At 32.6% G+C, this 19,898-nt stretch overlaps 1 protein-coding gene across 9 annotated transcripts in view; it reads right to left on the bottom strand.

The window, feature by feature from the left end:
• The window catches only part of CCSER1 (coiled-coil serine rich protein 1), a 1,457,637-nt gene that overhangs the window by 865,993 nt on the left and 571,746 nt on the right, over positions 1 to 19,898 (bottom strand). For all 9 annotated transcript variants that reach the window (XM_004039129.4, XM_055385647.1, XM_055385645.2 and 6 more), the window contains exon 7: positions 8,682 to 8,759. In XM_004039129.4, the coding sequence (XP_004039177.3) occupies positions 8,682 to 8,759 (78 nt within the window). The remainder of the gene's footprint in view (positions 1 to 8,681; positions 8,760 to 19,898) is intronic.

Below are 19,898 nucleotides of genomic sequence, written 5' to 3'. Positions count from 1 at the left end.
TTGGTATCTAAGAACTTGACTGACTGGTAACCAGAGTCCTACATACATATAAAGATTTCCATAAATGATAACATTGGCTCACTGTCCCTAAGTAGTTTGTACAAACAATATTTGTACAATAATGTTTATGTTAAATACCTGATTTCTTCTGGGAGTTTAGAATATGGATATACACTAGGTACAGGGTTCCTACATGATAAGCCCCCAGTAAAATCCTTTGGTGCTGAGTTGCTACTGGCCTTTACTGGGCAGAAACATCACATACATGTCCTCTGTTCACACTGCTGGTAGAGGCAAGTGTGATCTCTGTTGAATTCTGTGTCTTCTTACAAATCTCTGAATGTAGGGGTAGTCTTAGGGACTGTCGACACACCCTGGAACTGCTAAATCAATAGAACAATGTGGAGGTGAAGCTGTGTATTTCTGGTCTAGTCCTAATTAGACTGACATGTTTCCCTTTCTTTTGCTGTGGAACATTCACCCTAGGGGAAGCCAACTATCATATAACAAGTCTAATTATCCAAAACCAGCATGTTGTGAGAAAGCTCAAGCTAGTCCATGGAGAGGGTGAGGAGAGAAAGAGGGAGGCAGAAGTAGAATAGAGCAGTGAGAGAGAGAGAGAGAGAGAGAGAGAGAGAGAAATCCCAATAGGTACAGTGTTTTCAGCACAGCACCAGACTTGTGAATAAAGGAATTATCCTGGGAGTCTACCTCACTTGAGCCTTCAGATGACCCCATTCTCAACCTCAGTCTGACTGTACCCACTTTAAAACCTCACACAAGAACTGCCCAGATGAGTCCAGTCGACCTACAGAATCATAAACACCAATAATAAATTATTATTTTAGACTGACAGGTTTTGAGATGGTTTATTACTTGGAATTACATGAATGAAACTATCATTTTGTATTACATCAATAAAAAATAATTGCTTTAAATATACATAGTATAAATAATAGAACCCTCTTAAAATTGATTCCCATTAGAGAACCACAATGATGCCATGTTTATTTAAAATTATTTTTATAAAATACATGGTTCCTCAAATATATAACTATTGTATGGTTTATATTCAAAATTCATCAGCTATCCCTCAAAGAATTTTATTTTTACCTGCTTATTTCTTCACCTATGTATTAATGAATCATATTTCTAAACCATAATTATTGATTTATCAGCATCCACCCCAAATTATGTTTAGTTTTACCTATGTGCTTTCAGTTATCTGGCAGATAAAATATATTACCAGAAATTAGTATTACTTGTAGGATTGAATATTATCCCCTGCAAAACCAACATCATCTGCCATTTCACAATTACTGCCTCACTACTAACACAATTAAGCCAACCAAACAAATAAGATTTTACTAATCTCTGTATCATGCTATTTGTAACATCAGAAAGTTACTTAAAGGGTAAAAATAGGAAAACATTAAAAAATTAGTATCAGAAACTATCTTTGATTTTGTTCTTTTAGGATATTCTACATACAATATATTAACAAATCCTGCTGACCCCACATTCAAAATGTACTCAATATTCAATCGTTATCCCCTCAACTTTTACCACTCCAGTTTAAGCCATCATAATCTTTCAACTATAGGAGCCTTGACTTCCTTCTTCTACCATGTCCAGTAATGCCTATATCTACACAGAAACCAAAGCAATAGTTTAACAATAGTCTGATTATGTCATTCTTTTTTTCAACAAACACTCTAATGGCTTTTCATCATATGTGAAATAAGATCTTAAGTCTTTATCATGACATACTAGACCTTTTATGATAAGATTTCTCTGTGACCTAAACTTGTATTACTTGTCTCATCATTCATTCTACTCTAAACACAATGTTTTGCCATTCCTGATAAGACCGAGTATTCTCTTGCTTTTGCCGTTGTTATTCTCAGGTTTCTTCCCATAAAAACATGAGTGGCTTTCTCCCTTTCTTCATTATGGTCTCTACTAAAATGTTCCATAATCAAAGTGGTCTTCCTTAGCCATCCTTTTTGAAACACCAACACACTCCAGTGCCACTTTCTATCCTTCATATTGCGCTTTACTTTTCATCATAACATTTATCACCCTACCTGACATTTTATATATTTATTTGCTGGTTGTCTATTTCTTCTCCCAAGAACCCAAACACCATTAATGCAGGGATTTAGTTCGTGTTGTTGACATCGATATACCAATGCCTTAGAATATTACTAAGAACATGGTAGGTACTTGACAAATTGATTCATCAACAAATCCTTGAATGCATAGATGGCTTAGTAAAAAATGACCAGAGATGCAGAAATATACCATAATGGGCTCTTCCAGGGATATATTAAAAAAGCGATTTCTAATACTAAGAGAGACCATTACATTCAATAAATGAAAAGGAACAATAAAAACTCTCTCATACACACACACGAAAATGAGTCTATACAGGATACACAACAGATGATGTTGTGAAGGTCATGCCACAATTTGACCTCTGTCTTTCAGAGTTTCCAAATGTATTCTTTTACATAATGATATATTGAGATGAAATAAATTGAAACTACTCACTATGTTGATGTTATAATATATAAACAAGTAAAACAGCAGCAGCACTTTGTTCACAATGGGTGTTTTCCCAGTATTCTAAAGTGGTTAAATAATATTCCTTCACTGGAAGGTATGCTTTTAGGAGGTTACCAGGTTACGTTACTGTGGTGGTTTGGATAACAAAAGAAAAAGTTGCTATGGTGTATGCCTGATAAAAAGATACTATATGTTCTTTTGTTATTTTATTTTATTTTATTTTATTTTATTTTATTTTTTGAGATGGAGTCTCGCCCTGTAGCCCAGGCTGGAGTGCAGTGGTGCTATCTCCGCTCACTGCAAGCTCCACCTCCTGGGTTCATGCCATTCTCCTGCCTCAGCCTCCCCAGTAGCTGGGACTACAGGAGCCCACAACCACGCCAGGCTAATTTTTTGTATTTTTAGTAGAGACGGGATTTCACCCTGTTAGCCAGAATGGTCTCGATCCCCTGACCTTGTGATCCAACCGCCTCAGCCTCCCAAAGTGCTGGGATTACAGGCGTGAGCCACTGCGCCCGGCCAATATATATATGTTCTTATTGTTACAGAAACTATTTTGCATTTTTTCCAAGTAGTGTTTCATTATATTTACCAGTTTTCCCTCAAGACAAATTCATTATATTTACTCCTTCTCAAAATTAATAAACATTTCCATTAATCATTTTTCATAAGAGGAATCTGATATATGAGCTCAACTGAATACTCAAGGGTATAAAATAAATAGCATGACTTGTAGGAATAAATGTTAAACTTGAATCTTCATCAAAGTAAATAATTTATGTTTAAAATATATTTCTTTCATATTTGAAAATAAAGTAGTAGGAGTTCAGTGGCAAAACTTCTGCCCTACAGTATTTATAAGACTTTCTTGCATTGAACTTGGAGATCTTGCATCTATAAAAATAATAATCAACAGTTACATATGGGTTACTATGTGCTATTGTAGACACTTTTCATTTATTAACTTGTTTAACCTTATAAGAACCTAATGAAGAAGTAGTTGCTGTTGTCATTTTATAAATAAGATATTTGGACACAAAATAACTGGCTCAAGGTCTCACATAGCTAGAGAGTGGCAAAACTGGGTTTGATCCTTCCAGACAGCCTCCTAATTAGACTGCATTGCTTCTAATGCCCCCAATTCTCTTTTCTGCTTTATTAAAAATAAACATTGTTTTAAAAATAGAAATAAGTGGTAATTATAGAAACTACAGAAAATTTTTCTTAAAATAGTATGATCCATCCCCAGAGTTGAAGATTGATAATTCTATATTTACTGCATCTTTTTTTCTACACACTTCATTTTATACAATAGGGAGCAAACTGTGTTACTACACATTACTAATTCCTGAATCCAGGCTCTATGGTCACGTAAAGTTAAGCATCATTTTTATTGCTTAACATACAAGTATTTCATGGTAGAATATATGTTTTTAAATAATAGGGATGGGGTCTCCCTATGTTGCTAAGGTTGGGCTCAAATTCCTGAGCTCAAGCGAACCTGCTGCCTCAGCTTCCCAAAGTGCTGGAATTAGAGGGGTGAGCCACTACACCCAGCCTACAAAAAATTTTTTTGAAACAATTTATTTATCTACTTCCTCCTTTCTATCCCCTGCTTAAGCAAAGTGGCTCTGTGCATATTAAAGTTAAGTTCATGTCATGGCAGAAGAATCTTCAGACACAATTCTATTCCTAAAACGTACATCAAAGAGTTTTTTCTTGTTCTTATTCTTGTTATTGTTTTTTCAGTGCCCTGGCTGATTTAAGGAGAGAAGAAACATCTCTGAGAGAAGCTTGGAGTTTCTTTAGACTAAAGAGTAATAACTAGGGACGAGGAAAAGAAGTCAGAGAACCTTGGATTTCATAAGAAGAAGAGACCTAGGAAAGAACCAAATGCCACACTGTCAGTTCCTTGGGAATGTGGCCATACCTTGGAGAGGGTGGTGCCATTGTGCATTCCAGGTACTGTGACAATCCCTCTAGGCATTCCAGGAATGCAAACATCCCAGGGAAGCAGTAGTCAATGGGCCAAGAAATGCAATGAATTAGGTTTATTTGTTTTAAATTTTGATCAAGGATTGGTGAACGGAGGGTATTCCTCAATGCCTTTGTGTACTTTTGAAGCACAAAAGTCTTCAGAAGTTCAAAGAACAATAGAAGTTTTTTATTTCCTGCTGAATTTATCACAGGATAAATATAATACAGTACAGTAGGATAATATGATTTCCTAACATATCTAATCAAAAAATATTACTTAAGTAGGAAAAGAGACTAAAATGTAGCCATCATGCTTCATTGAAGTACAAATAAATTTAAAAACTGATGAACACTACTAGCAAAAAGAACATGGCTCATGATAAATTGTACTTTTATGGAGGGTCAGGAGCAACGAGCCAGCTTTAGCTTCAAGAGTGTTAGTTCCAGGAATGGACTGAGGCTGCTAATAACTGCATATGTACAAAACATTGAAAGGGTCATCCTACTAAAGAACAGTGAAATGTAGTGGCTTGAAGCCATCTTCAGTGTGGAGCATTTTACCAAGGCTAACAAAGGGAGATGTCAGGCAGATGAGATAGGAAGTGATTAGATGTTTGCAAGAAATCAGGGAGAATGCCAGAGGGAAAAGATAGAAAAGGATAGAATGAGCACATTAAAATTAACAACATCAATTTTGTTCAGGTTTAGTCCTCAGAAAACTATAAAAAACTTAATGGCTAAGCAATCCACTGTCTTTTATCAGAGCAATGTTTCACTTTAATGATCTTGAACTTTTATGATTCTGTTGTTGATGTTTGATAACATTTTGTTCCTACCTATGCAAAATTGGTTATCCTTTGGCTCTTCTATAATGATGGAGTGGCATGTGTCAGACCATATGTGTGTATAGTTGATATAATGCTGAATATTCTATTAAAAAACAACAAAAACTAGAGGTTATACATTTGCCTTTTGTTTCCAAATAGATGCCCATAACAATAGTTTATAAAGGTAAAAGAATTTGACAGTTCTTATAAAAGAAACTTTTTGAACCAAGCATCCTAGAAACTCCTCAGTATCAAGAGGCTGCCCAGGAAATCTGGAGTTTATTAAGTGTAGTATATGTGGAAGATTGTGAATTATACACTATCTTCTATGAAGGAATACAGTCAAATGCATTCATCACCTGGCATGAATATTGTAGGAATGGTGATGACTGTGGTGACCTGGAGTTTATATACCCTGTCTAGATGGAGAAAGCCTTCTCATCTCTTATCAAGTAGTTCTACTTACAACGAGATCCACAAAGTTTCCAGATTTTTCAATTGTTTAAGACAAAGTTGGATGAATTTTTGTGTGAAATGTCCTCAGTTTTGAAAGGCTAGCTACACCAAACAAACCACTCTAGCAGTGGTTTTTAAACAGTAAATTTGAGTTTAGCAGGAACTGAACCATAGTGTGGGGGAATAGAGAAGTGAGTATGTATGCGGGGCTTAGACTATCTTTCAGGGCAGATCGTTTTTATTTAATTGAAAGAACGGGCTCCAATACTAACAAAGTTGAAAAATGCTGCCATATTGGAAAAAATAAACATTTGATCCCAAACAAGACTGAACTGCCATTTTAAATTCATGTATCTCTAAAGTTTAACCTACCTTGGGATAGTCCCTAGGATGCCATCTTTTTTTCCATACTTAATTTAATATATCTTACTATGGTACATTCCTAACAATAGCCAATTTCTTATCTAACATTCAAGAATAAAGGCATGGGTATTAGTGGGAAAGTATTTATTTTTTATAAAAATAATTTACCATTTGTCTTTATTTCAAATGATGTGGTTGAATTCAACTTAATCTGAATGTCATTCTAAAGGTAATGCTTAAAAAAAGTATGCACCTTGATAAACATACCAGCCAAAACAAGGTATCTTCCTCCAACTGTTCTGAGTGCTTCCAAAACTGACTAAGAAAGTGGAGTAAATACATTTCTTCTAGTAATCTAATTACTTCCCAGAAGAAAAAGGAAAATCAAATCCCTCAATCACCCACCAATATTAGAAGAAGCTTTGCTCTTCTAATGTTAGGGTGGATTGTGAGGGGGTTGAGTGCTGAAATCACTGCATCTTAGAAAAGTAAGCTAAGAGGTTAAGAGGATTAATCTAATACTAACATGAAATATCATGTCACATTCATGGGGAATAGGTGAAAAAGACAACCTTTTATTTTCTAGTTACCTAGCTATTCAGATATCATAATTTTAATCAAAGTTTTAGACATCTGAATTATAATATTAGACATTTTCAGAATATGGTTATAAGAAAACTTAAATGTCTTCTGTGTTATATAATTCTCAACATATCCTTGGAATTACAATGCTTTATACTGTTAAGATTCTGTTCAAAATAGTTCTGTATATTTTGTGTTTATATAACATTAAGTATTATATTACCCATTTACACAATGACAATTTATAAGCTAAAAATGAAAGAAGCAGATAAAGTTTTATTTCATAATTTTGAATTTTAAGTTTAGATACTTATAAACACTAGTGGGATAATTTTATAGGTGATTAAATATTTTGAAAAGATATAGGCAATATTCCTTTCACAAAAGGAGTAAATTAAAAGTCACTATAACTATGTTGGCCATCAAAAGACAATACTAAATATTATAAGCACTTGGAAGTTTTAATTTCTTATAGAACCATTTACATTTACCCCAAAACTATTGATCTCTCAGAACCAGTTAGAGAAACTAATTATATTTATATTAGCTTTATGTCAGCAGATTCTGAAATATGTCTAACCTTTTTTAACCTCTGTTAAAAAATACATTAATTTTCAAAGACTGTAATCATTGTCAAAATATTAAAAAGAAAAAAATGGTTTCTGGTGAAGTTTTGAGAATTCAATTAAAATCTTGTTAAAGATATGCTTCTTCAGTAAATTTGTTCCATATACCATAAAACGGTAACATCAAACTTTGTAGCATTAGTATTATTTTCTCATTTATCTGTATAATAATAAAGAAAATATGTTTCAATAAATAATGTAATCGAATATCATTCAGTATTTAACAATTAGCAGGTATAGAAAGGGCCTTCTAACAAATATTTGACTCTCATTAAGCAAAAAAGTGTCCATAATTAGAAAACTAAATACTCTCATTTGAATTCATAGCCTTCTATAATTATCATTTCAACAAGACAGCAATATTGAGTATATGAAAATCCATGCCAGCAACTGTACTAGGTACAAGCAATATAAAATTGAGTAAGATACAGTCCTTATATGAAAAATAAAAAACTCTCATAATAATTGTATGTTAAAATATTGCTGTCATAAAAGTGATAATCTTAAAATGTGCACGTCTTTAAACCAAACTATACTGAAATCAGTGCACTTAAGTACATCATCCCAACGTTTTAAGTTTTTTTTCCTCAGGCTCATAAGAATTGTTTTTATTTATAATAATCCTAATAATATCTAAATACCCCAGTACAAACATAAAATAGTTGATCTACAAGCTTTGGCTTAAATAGAAACATCTAATCTTAAGTGGCAAAACAAGACTTCGTATTTGTTATGTATATAGCTTCCCAAACTGAAAAAAATGCCACCAGTCATACCACATACTTATTTGCATATTTACTCCAATATTTATTAAATACAATATGTTTGGTGGAATGATTCCATATTTCAACTCTTGATTTTGACTCTTATTTTAAAAGGATTACATCATTAATTATTGGCAACCTAGCATTGCTAATGAAAATTTAACCACTAGATGAGGTCTGAATGTTTCCTTTTTCCCCTATGACTTATATTAATATAATTACTATAAACAAAATATTTAAAACCTCTAATTCATGTGAATCAACCTATTACAATAAAACTCCACCATTTACATGTAAGACAAACAATTGTCCCATAAAGTATTAATTTTCATTCAAACCTTTACCTTTAGTTAGCAATAGAATGACAATGGAACACACAAAAAAATGATTTTAAGATTTGAAATCAGACCCTTGAAGATTAAAGCAGTTCACTTCACCATCTACACATAAACTATTTTAAACTATTTATTAACTATCCTAAAATTTTTATAAATAATGCTTTCTTGTTTGTTTTTTACCTTGAAAGGCACTGGCTCTTCAGTAAGAGGACTAACAGGAAGTGACGTGGTACTGCTTGCTGGACTCATGTCTGCACTCTGCAAGGACAGTGAAATTGAATTTAATTAGGATTGTTTTGTAGTCATTTTGACTATTCATAATTTAGAAAAATAAATAAATTATTAAAATAAACAAATAAGTAAAATATGAATGTAAAAAATCAGATTTAACGTAGATTTAATCATAATTATATAATAAATCATTCCTTATATAGAAATGATTATCTGGGAAATTAGTCAAATTATCACTCTCCATGTATATTTTAAGTGCATTTTATCAAATATAATGGCCATTTTTTGTGTTAGGGTGGTATTTATTATCATCATTGCTTAATTTATATTTTACCTTTTTTAAATTAAACTGTATCTGTAATAATTCATTATGTTGCTATTTCAATGTATTTCAGACTGATTTTCAAACATGTATTACAGTTTTTCTTCTATAAAGATTTAAATCACTGCAACCATTTTTTTCATTATGTAAACCAATCTGCCATAATATACAATTACAAACTGAAAAAATATTAAATTTTTTAAATTCCTAAATTCATAGCCCCTGACATTTTACCTTTCTTTTATTCTGCTAAACAAAAATTTAAGGATAAAAGATTTACACAAATGTAAGAGAATGCCTGGAATGTTGCTAATGGCTGTTTATCTAGTCTTTTAAAAATAAAATCAATTAAAACGTCTTTAATGAGAGATTAGCCTAAGAAAGATATATCAGTTAGAAGTTCATCATTAATTTACTTTTCTAAAAGCAAGGAAAATATACTAATAGTAGGTAGCAACAGAAGTCATTTTATTATATTCTTAACACAGTCTCTCAGAGGGATTCTCCCATATGCAAATAAAACAAAAGAAAACATTGAAAAGAATATATACCTACATTTTCAGCTTGGTTTCTAAATATATGTGCAAACACACAGAAATTTTGCAGTGAAGATTAAAACCAAAGAATGAATTCACCTCAAGTGAGATAAGGATATAAGTAGACAAGTTTGACTCACTTAAGTTTCAACAAAAGAACGCATTCAAAGCATAGGTGCTACAACCGCTACTTATTCTTAGAGACTTTCTATTCAAGGATTATTTTCAATTCACTGTATTCAAATGCACAATAAACTGGGCATATTTTAAATATCCATTAAGTTGGGACTACTTATGACTCCCTAGTCGAGAAACCAAGGATAAGAACTATAAACACAGGAACCAAGATATTCAGCATAATGTTAATTTAACACATACCACACCTATTTTGGAAATTGATATAAGGCAGTGCATTGAGTAAAAATATCTAAAGAAGGAAATTAGGTAAAAATTGAACAATAATCTACTAAAGGAAGTAGGAAAATACATGCACCAGATAATTGAAGTGAGTTAGTTATTGACTTTAATTTCAAAATTTATCCGGAGTTCTATGCCATTTATTTGATCAATCCAGGAAATATTATGAATTGCTGACTCTCGCTCTCTGATTATGTGACATAATAGAGAAACAAGGCTGGTATTGCTAACTAATTTACCTCAGGATGTTAACATAAGACATGAATGAAGCCTTATGCTGAAAAACACAGAAAAAAGGACTCTTGAGCTAAATCTCTTAAAGTTGGATTTCTCACAAGAATTTAAGCAAGTGACAGAACACAGTTCGTTCATAGTTGAATTATCCGATATTTACCTGTAGTATGGACAGCCTGCATAGCTTATTAAAGTATCATACCCTCAAAAACTATATATTTAGGAGACATACATGACATTCATTTGTAAAAATTGAAAAGCCTGGATCACAGTCTTTCCAGTGAAGGTTTAATTTTCCTAAGAACATGAGGAGTACAAAGTCAAGTTTCATGGTAAACTTTAAAGGCTGAGGTCTCCCACAACTTTCCAGAAATTAACGTATAAATCAAAGGGTAGTAAAAAGCAGACTCCAAATTTTACATTATGTAACACTGATTCTTTGAATGTCATTCTAAGAGAAAATTGTGTTCTAGCTATAATTTTCAATTCAATCTTAAAGTGTGACACCTTAATTTTACTGTTCTGAGGAAATCTTGAGATAAATATTTTAAAAAAACAAATCAATCTCGTATGACAACAGCTGATAAACTGTACTTAGTTATCAAATTGAGAAATACATATTTTCATGTTTATCCTATTGTTTTCCCATTTGCTTTTCAGTGATCTGTAATTTAGGTATCATTCCAATTTGCTTATTCTTTTAGATCAAATAGTATCGTAAACCTTTTGAAGATAAGTCTTATCCATATTTCATATTTTAATCCATTTACTCTTTCATTCAACAATAGCAATACTGATACAATTTAATATCTAAATAAAATACTTAAGTTACATTTGATGTTTTTAAAAGCTAATGGTTTTTGTTAATCCACAACTTTCTTCATAAAATGTTCTGTCAGAATTATGGCTTCATCTGCTTTTGATATATTTCAGAGATTTTACAAGTGATTGGTTCATAATAATGTGAAAGTGAATCCTATGGGAACATAGAAGAGCTATTTTCTAAAAGCAGCAAATATCTCAACGGAATAAATCTCCTTAATTCTCATGAATTTTTTTTAATCCATTGGAGACACACTAGACATTCCTGTCATAAGAAGCCTATTCTAACAAGTGTTCTTAACCTGGTTTTTGGTTGTAAGTCCAACAGACAAACTGCTTCTTTCAAACACTAGCACAGATAAATAATATGAACCTAACATTTTACCTACCATTAAAATGTTATTTTGCACAAATTGGTCACCTCTCCCTTTCTATTTCTATTTAATGTAGACTATGTTCTCTTTCATTTTTCTCCTAAGTGTCATCCTTAGGTTCAATAATAAAATCTAGACAAGAATTTACTGAGCATATTATAAATATTCTGGTTAATATCACCTTCTTTTTATGAATATTGCTCTCTAGAATTCTTTCTACTTGCCTAATTATTAAAAAACTCTTTCACTTCTTTATTGCTGTTGTTTTTAGAAGACAATTTCTTTAATTGACAAGCGATTTCATTCCTCACCTCCAACCCATCCTTTTCTTTAAATCAACTTTATTGAGATATACCTACAGAATAATGCAGTTTTTGAGCATACAATTAGATGAGTTTTGACAAATATATCCATATATGTAACCACCACCAATATCAGATACAGAACATTTTCATCACCTCAAAATGTTCCCTCATGTGCCTCTGTATTGAACTATCCCCATCCCTTCTCCCAGGAAAACAATGGTGTGTTTTCTTTTACTAGTTTGCTTTGGGCTGCTCCAGAATTTCATATAAATAGAAGTGTATAGCACGAACTCTTTTGGGTCTGGCTTATTTCACTCAGCAAAATGATTCTGAAATTCATTATGTCATATTGGTGCATATTTCAGTAGTCTATTATTTCAAAATGTTGTGTAGTATTTCATGGTGGACAGAAATTTGCTTATTCACTCACTTACTGATGAGATTTGTGTTGCTTCCTGTTTGGGGCTCGAATGAGAAAAACATGCTGAACATTCATGTATATATCTTTTTTTGGACACATGTTTTAATTTATCTTTAGTAAATACTTAGCAATGATATATCTGGGTCTTCTGGCAAATATATATCATCTTGTGTTATGTAAACTTTATAAGAAACTGACAACTATTTTCCAAAAGGACTGTAATATTTTCCACTCCCACTTGTCCTATGTCTTGGAAACATTGGTGTATCAGTCTTTTTTAAAAAATTAGGCATTTTATGGGTGTGCAGTGGAAGCTCATTGTGGTTTCAACTTTCTCTTCCATGGGCTACTAACGATGTTAAGCATCATTTCATGTGCCCATTAACCATTAGTATATCTCATTTGCTAAGAGTATTAAAATATTTTGCCAATTTTTATCATTGGATTATTGTATACAAATCCTTTGTCATATATGTTTATTACAAATAGTTTTATCCAGTTTGTGGTTTAACTTTTTATTTTCTTAACCATATATTCAAAAAATCCAAAGTTTTCTAAACTTTTTGTTTTTTTAGCTTGATTTTGTGGTGTGTGGTTTTGGTGTTTTACCTAAGAAATATTGGCCTACCAATCACGTTCTCAAAGATTCTCTCTTATGTTTTCTTCTGCTAACATTTCACTTCAATACATATGGGCAAAAGATAGCAGGATCAGAGACTTATTCTTTGAAGATGCTTTTCCAATTTCTTGGTATACAATAAACATTAAATAATCCTTATACTATATGTGTTATAGCACAAGATTTTCACAGGTTAATTTGAATTTTAGCAAGTAATCTCAGATATTTTAACCAATCTTTTCTCATAATATGAAAGTCTTATATTTACTCATGTCTTCACTATAATTATAATAAATAAAATATGGATTTATTATCTGTAGGTATGTCTAAGGGAGGGTAGGAATGCTTTGCTACAGTACTGAAATGTTTAAAGTAATATTCAAGACTCTCATCAGAGTGGGTTATTATGGAACTTCCTAGGAAGATAATTAGCAGAAGGAGAGAAGTGAAATATTTAGTTGGGAAGGAGAATAGAAATACCAAGAGAAGCAATGTTTCTATTATCTCAGAGACTGTTTCTCTTACCATTGGACTCATCTTTGGCCCTGAGCAAAAAGAGGGAACAGGCAAACATAAAAAAAGCTATTTTAAATAAAATCCCAAGAGACAGATGGGAAATACTACCATGTTCTTCAAAAATTTCAATGGAATAAACTATGATCTAAGCACACAGAGGTTCCTGCAAACACCATGCCACCTTATCATATTCAAATCTGCAATACAGTGTTGGTGAAGAGCAGATATCAACAGGCTAAATGAAAATGACACCATACTAAAGGAACACAACGGCAGGAGGAGGACTAGAACTTCTCTTAGCTCCTATGAAATGGCTCCTTAAAACATATATGAATAATTAGGGACAATTTATCAAGAAATTGGAAAAAGCAGATAAGTGGTCTCATTGAAATCTTCAAACTCAATATCTTTGTACCAACTTAAAGTTAATTAATAGAAGTCATTTTTGATGAGAAAAAAATAAGTATACAAAGTTTATTAACAACAACCACAATAAAACCCAAGTGAAAATTAAGACTTGCAAATCATAAGAGCTGGTCTACCCCAAAACAAATAATGAGCATGAAAGAAAATATCTTTTGTTATACTAATAGCAACTTTTTTTCTCAAGTTCAATCCAGACAAAAATTTGGGAAATATTATATCATCTGTTACTATAAACAACGATGTAAATGTTTAGTTGAAAATGTGATCATGCTCAATGGACACTGCTTAATTGGCATTGGGCAAAGTACATAGTTGAGAGCTTTGAAACTCAATATTCTGTCACTAAAAAGCAGAGAAATTGAAGAATAAGAGGCACTATTAATAATCAGAAAATAAAGTTGATATTATGAGTGTTACATCTTCTCATAACTGCTACTATTATATTTATTATTGATAAATACAAACATGTACTCATTTTAATAGCATTGGGAAACATAGTATTCTCTTCTTCATTTTGATATGAAGAAAGGAAGAACTCAATTGATTCACAAACTATTTGTCACTTAGTACTATCAATGTTCTGTATATACAATTTCCAAGTCAGCCGTGTGTATCTAACAATATAAAATTTAGGTTACCCTCTTTGGATCCCCTCCCTTTGTACGGGAGCTCCGTTTTCACTCTATTAAATCTTGCAAATGCAAAAACAAGCAAACAAACAAAATATAAAATTTAAAATTTAAATTTATTTTTGAAATACAGTTAACTGATTCATAAGTTAGGGAGTTAATTTTTAATCCATGAAAATGAAAGAATCTTTTACAAGTATTATAAATATTTTATTGTATAAGTCTTATGTTTTTCTTCTGATTCTGTGGAAAATGTGTTAATTTTATTAAATAAAATATCCTTACTAACACCCAGTGCCTAGGTCTTGTTTTTTTTTATTTTTTTTTTCTAAAAAACAAACCAGGGCTCCTAGGAGAAATGGCTAATTCCAAGTCCAGAATGGGACAAGAAATTTACAAGAGGCACAAGATGATTCTGGAGCATCCTGTGGTACCATAAAGCAAGGAAGTACTCAAAAAACAAAAGAACAGGGGTATGCCAAAGAGACAAAGAACAAAGAACTCAACACGAAAGAACTCCCAAATGCCAAAGCTGGAACAATTCGAACAACAACATAAATAACATACTACAGAGTATAACTCAAAGTATTAAAAGAATGAGCAAATAAATCGGGAGAAGTGACCCATTTTTTTCAGAAAAATTCCAAATCTTTGTAACAAATAGGGAGACGAGACAAATCTTTTTTCAGAAGAATTCCAAATAATTCATTTAGCTAGTTCTCTTCAAGAGATGAAACTTAACACCCTATTCCCACCCTCAGGCTACACTGAATGACTTTCTTCCAAAGTGTAATGTATGAAAAAAGGAAAATGTAACTTTACAGTGGAGAAACCCAGCACACACTACCTCAACCAAGTGATCAAGGGTAGCATTATGTAGACAGCATGAACGTTGTATAATGTGAAGAGAGGGATCCTTCACATCTATGGTCTTCTACCCTCAAACCAATGGCCACAGTCTAATCATGAGAAAAATATCAGACAAATCTAAACTGAGGAATGTTCTGCAAAAACCTAATCAGTGCTTAACAAGAAAAGTGTGAGAAACTTTCACTGAGAAAGCATGGCGAACAACAATAATAAAGCAATGGTCTTCAACCTTTTTGGCATGAGGGACCGTTTTCATGGAAAACAATTTTTCCACAAAGTGGGACGGGGATGATTTAGGGATGATTCAAGTGCATTACATTTATTGTGCACGTTATTTCTATTATTACTACATTGTAACATATAATGAAATAATTATACAACTCACCATAATGTAGAATCAGTAGGAGCCCTGATCCTGTTTTCCTGCAACTAGATGTCCCGTCTTGGGAGGGATGGGAGAATGTGACACAGCATCAGGCATTAGAATCTCATAAGGAGCATTCAAACCTCGCATGCGCAGTTCACACTAGGGTTAGCGCTCCTAAGGGTCTCTAATGCCGCAGCTGATCTGAAAGGCAGGTGGAGCTCAGTTGGTAATGGCAATGATGCGGAGCAGCTGTAAGCACAGCTGAAGCTTAGCTCACTCGCCCTCCGCTCACCTCCTGCAGTGCGGCTCAGTTCCAACAGGCCACGGACCACTGGTCCGTGGCCAGGAAGTTGAGGAGCCCTGTAATAAAGTATCCTGAATGCGACTCGGGAATAACAAAAAGGACATTAAGGAAAACTGTTAAAATCCAAATACATTGACCAGTTGAGTTAATAGTAATGCACCAATGATGGTTTTTTAAGTTGTGAGAAATGTACTCTGCTGAGGTTGGATGATAACAGTAGGAGAAACTCAGGAGTTTATGGGACTCGTCTGTACTGTCTCTGCATATTTTCTGTAAATATAAAACTATTCCCCAATTAAAAGTTTATTTTAAAAATTCTTCATTAGCAATATAACCAGGCTATTTATTGTTATAATACATAATAGTTATTTACTCATAGCCTCCGAGTTTTTATCAGAGCTTTTAAAACTTTCATCAAAGTAAATTTTGACAGATCATTTTATTGAGATGCAAAATCTCTCCATCAGAGAATCTTTAATGTATTAAGTTCTCCCAGAAAAGCTGATGTTAAATTGTTTTGCATACTTTCATGTTCCATATGGGAATGCTGAAGGAAAGCTTCAGCCATATAAAATGATCTATTTGTTTGGGTACTATTAAGGTGCTTGGTAGAATGAGTTTTCATTATTAATATTTACTGAATGCTATAATTCCATAGTACAGATCCATTAATTATGCCTCCCCTGAAAGCATAATTAATGGATCTGTCCTATGGGATTAAAGTTTATTTATAAGGATTTCTTGAAGTGAAATATGATCAGTTGGGCTGAAATCTTCTGAGTACACAAAAAGATTTAAGTGTAAGTGAAATATTTTAACTTTTTAAAGCCATTAGGGTAAATTCTATAATGATCCTCTAGACCTAATAAAATTAAATTTCCCCCTTTTAAATGTGTTAACTAATTTTAGGATGTATTCTCATAGTTGTAAAATTACACAGAAAATATATAGACATGGTTTAGTATATTGCTGCTTTAATAATGGTGTTATCACTGATAAAGCAAATAAGATAATTTTGATTTCTATAGTATAAATGGGCTATTTTTCTTAAAAATATATTTCTTTTTTGAGACGTGTCAACTTTCTGTGAAAATTCAGTCATTTATTCAGCCATTCAAAAAGTACTGAGTACACATTAAACTTCCCTGCTCTTAGACTTTAAGTTTTGCCATGATTGTTCCCATTGGTAAGACCTGGTTAAGCTTGCTGTTGGCCCAAGAACTTAGTAAGAAAGGGAATACAGAATATCTAATTGTGACACAGAAAAACATCTCTCATACATATATATATATATATATATATATATATATATATACACACACATATATACATGTATATATATACATATATACACATATATATGTATATATACGTGTATATATATGTATATAAACACATACATATTAGTGGGTAGACTTTCAGTGTCTAATGTGTGTCCTTCACTAGTTATACCTGCAAAAGGCAAGAAGCCAAGAGGCCTGGACTCCTCCAATCCAGGGTGCTGACTTCTGAATTACAGGCACTCCTCTCAGAGGAACAAGGCTGATTCCACTACTTCATTCTCTAAGTGGTGCATATTCCATGCCTCAGTGTTTGTTGTTTTAGCAGTAAACCAAAACAAGAGCAATAGGAAATTGAGTTTAATCTCTAAATCTGGACTAGCCCATTGTACTTTAGTCTGGTTCAACAACCTTTTCCATTCCGGTCACATCTTTTACTGGTCTTATTTCCTCCAAGTGAAAATGCAAGCTTTTTTCTTTATAATATATTCTTAGAGTTTATAGCTGCTGTTTTTGCCTTCCTAGCATCCAGTTCATTTCACTTGTTAACATTCTGGTTTTCCATTGGGGAGTGAGTTCTCCTAAACTTTCAGTCCATTTGCTTTGAATACTGCTGGTCCAAAACCCTTAAAATAGATGTGAGCATATAATCAAGGCCTAATCAACATTTCCTGCCAGTCACAAAATGGCACAGAAGCCACATTATTTAAACAAAGCTCAAATCTGGGAATTGTGGTGGAATTTTGAAAAGTAGATGCTCTCATTCAGCTAATACACCAGAGGTCATAAGAACGTGTTTCTGTCTGAATTGACTGAAGTCACCAAGTAGATGGAACATCCTTAGGAGCAAATCCAACACTGAGTCAATCTAGGAAATGGCAAGAAATACACTAAGTTCCAAGGGAATCTTTGGTATATTGATAATCCAGCTCTACATGGACAAATAATTTTCACACAGCAGTGTGTCTAATATGTAAGCATTATGTCTCATATAGACATGTGTTGCTTAATGATGAAGAGAAATTCTAAGAAATGCATCGTTAGGTGCTTTTGTCACTGTGCAAACATTACAGAGTGTACGTATACAAACCTAGATAGCTTAGTCTACTACACATCTAGGCAATATGGTTTAGTGTATTGCTCTTAGGCTACAAGTCTGTACAGCATGTTACTGTACTGAATATTGTAGGCAACTGAAACACAATGGTATTTGTGTATCCAACCATATCTAAACATAGAAAATGTAAAAATACAGTATTATAATTATACAGCACATAACTGTATGGGAATAAGCACTATGATTGAGAAGTTTCAAGTTATAAAATCTAAAATTTAGAATTGGCTGACAAAAGTAGACAGCCATGATACCACTTTATTCTAGGCTGGAAAGTTAACAATATTTATATAATAGCAAGTTAGTTTATTACTTTCTACATTTTTGGAGCTTAGGTTATATATTTTTGAATTGGGAACATCATAAGACTTTATCACAAAAATGCCTGGATATAAAAGTATTTACTACTTTTTAAAAATTTTTGTACATATTTTTAATTTGGATAACATATTCACATAGTCCAAAATTCAAAAAGTACAACATATTTATCCAGAAATAATGTCTTTCTTTTACCACTAGTGACCAGCCATCCAGAGGCCACCAATTTTAGCAATGTATTATATAATCTACAGATGTTATATGAATGAGAATAGAAAAATATACACAAATATTTATATATAGTTATTTATTTTTATACATATAGGGTAATATACATATTATTCTTAAACTTGCTGTTTTACCATATATTTATGTATAATGGGTTCCCCTATTATTTGTTATGACTGTATGTCAATACTATATAGTATTACATTTTATGGGTATATTATAATGTAGTTAACTAGTGTTATATTCTCTTTTGCATTACAAACAGAGCTGAAGTGAATAATCTTATATTTTCTGCAAATTTACCTATAAGATATATTTTGAGATGTGAAATTACTGGGCTGAAAGATACATTCAAATGTAATTTTGAATAATATTACCAAATTGTCCTGCATAGAGATTCTACCAGTATACACATCCACATAAGGCTTAAGAATGAATATTTTCCCACTGCCTCACCATGTATTCTCTACTTGAAAAGGCTTTTAGTACAGATCCAAAGGTAAACAAAAGCTCTGGTTCACCCTCCTGAAATCACAGAGAGGACAGAAAGCAGCTTTTTAAATCCTCTTTCCTCCTGGTATCAATAATCTAAGACAGCTGGGAGATATAATATCCCAAGAGATGATTGTCTCAGTGTTGACTTAGCTTTGCTCTTAGCTCTACTCTGATCTTGTGATACAATTCCAATTACTAATCTCTTGCTTTAGTGTTTAGTCACTAACTGAAAGCTAAATCAAAGCTGTGACCAAACCCTAGAATAACCCAAATTACTAGGCTATGGCAAGGCAATAACCCAGCTCATCCCTTCAGAGTGAATCTCACAGAAGAAATCAGAAATTGGTCCTTAGTTTGGAAGGTTCAGAAATTAAACTACATCAATTCACATAGGGACGAGTAGGTTTTGTGGAGATGATTCAAAATTAACTGAATAATGAACTGTACTTTGTCAGATACTGGCCAACATATTAACTAATAATGGAAACTAAACTTGGCATAAGAATTATTGGTAATCTATTTATAAACTTCTTCGCTTTTGGTGAACAGAATCACTCAGAAACCACACT

The sequence above is a fragment of the Gorilla gorilla genome, chromosome 3 (genome assembly GCF_029281585.2).
Source record: "Gorilla gorilla gorilla isolate KB3781 chromosome 3, NHGRI_mGorGor1-v2.1_pri, whole genome shotgun sequence".
Taxonomy (NCBI): Eukaryota; Metazoa; Chordata; class Mammalia; order Primates; family Hominidae; genus Gorilla; species Gorilla gorilla.
This window is presented reverse-complemented; position numbering and strand designations above follow the sequence as displayed.